The sequence below is a fragment of the Sphaeroforma arctica genome (genome assembly GCF_001186125.1).
Source record: "Sphaeroforma arctica JP610 unplaced genomic scaffold supercont1.1556, whole genome shotgun sequence".
In the NCBI taxonomy this organism is placed as follows: Eukaryota; class Ichthyosporea; order Ichthyophonida; genus Sphaeroforma; species Sphaeroforma arctica.
Window position 1 is genome coordinate 6084 of NW_014039002.1, and position 2809 is coordinate 8892.

The following is a 2809-nucleotide window of genomic DNA, read 5'->3' on the forward strand; positions in this document are numbered from 1 at the left end:
CACAATATGTATGTATGGGCGCACCTTTTTAAAATAGACTGAATGTCTAGGTATATGTGTCGGCGTATGCATTGATCGTCTGTACCTGTCTAAATGTAAATGAGCTTCATCTCTCGCGGCAACAAGTAGGTACTGCGCCCGAACAAAGTACATAGCATAGACATAGCATAAACAAAAGCACATCGCATGTACATAGCATCTGTATAAGTTTGTGGTTTAGTGATTGTTGGACAAATAGCAGCAAGACGCCGTTTATGAAAGCTTCAGACGAGTTTATGAATTTGTTGAGAATGCAGTTAAAATTCGAATTCAAATGAGTAGGAATTATCAATAGTTTGCATTTGGCGGGGACCAACATCATTTATATGGCCGCTGTCGCAGCTATATACCAATAGTAGTGATCGTGCAGTAGCGTGTTGGGCCGGGGACTACATTAGCACTGTGAATGTCTTACATAAGTGGCAGCTATTAAATAAATACTCGTCCTTCTTGTTGTGTACTCTAGACTGGATCGGATTTGTATATACCGAAATCTGTGTGGGTAGTAAAACGGCACAGACACGGTTGTTGTGCATACACATACGTACATTTTTTATAACACTTTGTCTTCAAATTCATGGACAATCTATTCCTAAACTCGACCACTGCGCATGCACCTATTGGAGCACAGACATGGCAAAGGACCACAATGCAAATTCTCAGGACGAAGCAAGGGGGGAGGGTGCAGCTGCCGAAAATCTGGATCAGGACAGACCAAAAGCCGAAAACATAGACGAAAATCAGGACGAAGAGAGGAGAAATCAGGATGAAAATGACGACGAAGATGAGGAGGAAGGGGAGGAAGAGGATGATGACTACGATGATGATGAGGAAATCTTTGTGCAGCCAAATGTACTCCCAGCTGAAGATCCCGAGGGCGCTGAGTGGAGCGATGTGGAAGGTGTGTGGGCGTTTGTGACTGGGGAGTGTGTTGACATGTTGTGTCAGTTAGTGGTGTAAGATCGATGTGGAAGGTGTGCGGGCGTTTGTGACTGGGGAGTGTGTGGACATGTTGTGTCAGCTAGTGGTGTAAGATGGATGTGGAAGGTGTGCGGGCGTTCGTGACTGGGAAGTGTGTTGCCAAGTTGTGTCAGTTAGTGGTGTAAGATATGTCGAATACAGTGCCAGTGACCATATGCTGGTGATGAGGTAGATGTCCATGCCAAGCGAAATGCGCGCTACAGGAGACTCGTGTGCGATTGCGTAGAACGACGTGGACGTTGCGCATACACAGATGATATGAAAAGGGTATTTATTATACATGTGTGTTGCGAGATTGAGTAGTAACCCGATCGTGTGTATGTGTGTATACTGATGACTTGATACGTATGTCCTGCCATCTTAAACTCTGGTAGGCATGACATGCCCTTTCACAGAAACCGTCGAATGCTATGGATCGTCTACTATGCGCCGTGTCCACGGATCTCTTATTGAGATCCATGGTGCCTATTGGGTCACACAGCAGCCGATAACAGGCTCACTGATCCCTATATCCCTATAGACACATTCACTGTGTAAACACCCCTTCCCTCTGCACACACTCCTCTCATACTAACTGTACTATGTCTACACACATGTCTGTGGTGTGTGTTGTGCTCCCTACAGCCTTGGTGGGCGTCTCGTGCCCTCTCGCAGAAACAGTCCAGTGCCGAGAGTCCGTCGGTGTGCATCAAGTGCTCGTAAAGTCAACTGCCGAAGCCTCGCACGTGTGTGTCAATGGTACGTGATCTGCATGTGCGTCACTGTGTGTGTACATTGAGGGTGTTGGGTGGCGTGGGGATAAGTTCTACGAGAGATGTCATGGGGTGTGTCCTTAAACGCCTCTCCCATGACTCGTTAGGCACTTGCCTCCGCTTGTACAGATTTTGTACTATCATTTTATTGGTACACTTTATTCGAAACATTCATCCGACGACCTTTCAAGCGTTTTTGGGACTACACCACGCTACATGTGTTTGTACAGGGCGGGGTGCTGTATTGTGTTCGGTACTTTTGCCTGCGATGAAGGCCGTCACGTACATGCGGTCGTGAGGATATATGGGCACTCTCCTGCATTTGTATATAGCGGCTACCATATACCTGCACCTGCACACCCAAGTTCGTATACACGGTCATCATCCCCACTGGATTACTGTATGCCTGCATATAGTACTCAAATACCGCTATGTTCTGGGTTTAATACCTTACTACCAACAGGCGAGGCTGTGCTGGGTGCCGCTAACAACCTCCCTGGGCTGACGCTTGTGGTGGTTGATCCCGAGAGCGGACTGGTTTCAGCGATGCGAGTATGTTGTGGTCTCGTAAGACTTAGAGTTCCTGTTGTTTAGATAGCCCCAGTGGCGAGCATATGCGTAAGGCGTGTGTGCTGCATAGAACATGGGGCAAATAAGCGTTCAACGTTATACGCGATCGCAGAACGTGTATGGACCGCATAGGTTCAAATTGTGCAGAAAAGATCGCCATTCTGGTCTATTTCATGATCAAGAACTGCATACAAACCCAAGTGTAAAGCTTCAATAATTATGTACGAACCCACACTATACGCCCATGTGCTATGGTCTTTCCATTAGACCTTTGGGCTAGCCAACTACCCACTTCAAGTATATTGGCACTTAGTCACCACCATACGTATTGTGTGTAGCCTCTTCGGATCACATACACATACACACACCTACAGGCTTCATTTTTACGTTTTGAGCACTTACGTATGGTGTGCGAATCAAACAGCTCAAGTCCTGCGGGTGACAGTTTTTGAGTAGGCAGCTATCTG

At 46.8% G+C, this 2809-nt stretch overlaps 1 protein-coding gene across 1 annotated transcript; it reads left to right on the forward strand.

The window, feature by feature from the left end:
* Positions 1-672: 672 nt before the first annotated feature.
* On the forward strand, positions 673-1758 carry SARC_11171 (hypothetical protein; the record flags this gene model as incomplete). Its single annotated transcript, XM_014294750.1, has 2 exons — positions 673-940; positions 1645-1758. Coding segments are annotated over 2 exons (382 nt in total), but the record flags the coding sequence as incomplete, so codon positions are not given.
* Between the last annotated feature and the right edge of the window lie 1051 nt (positions 1759-2809).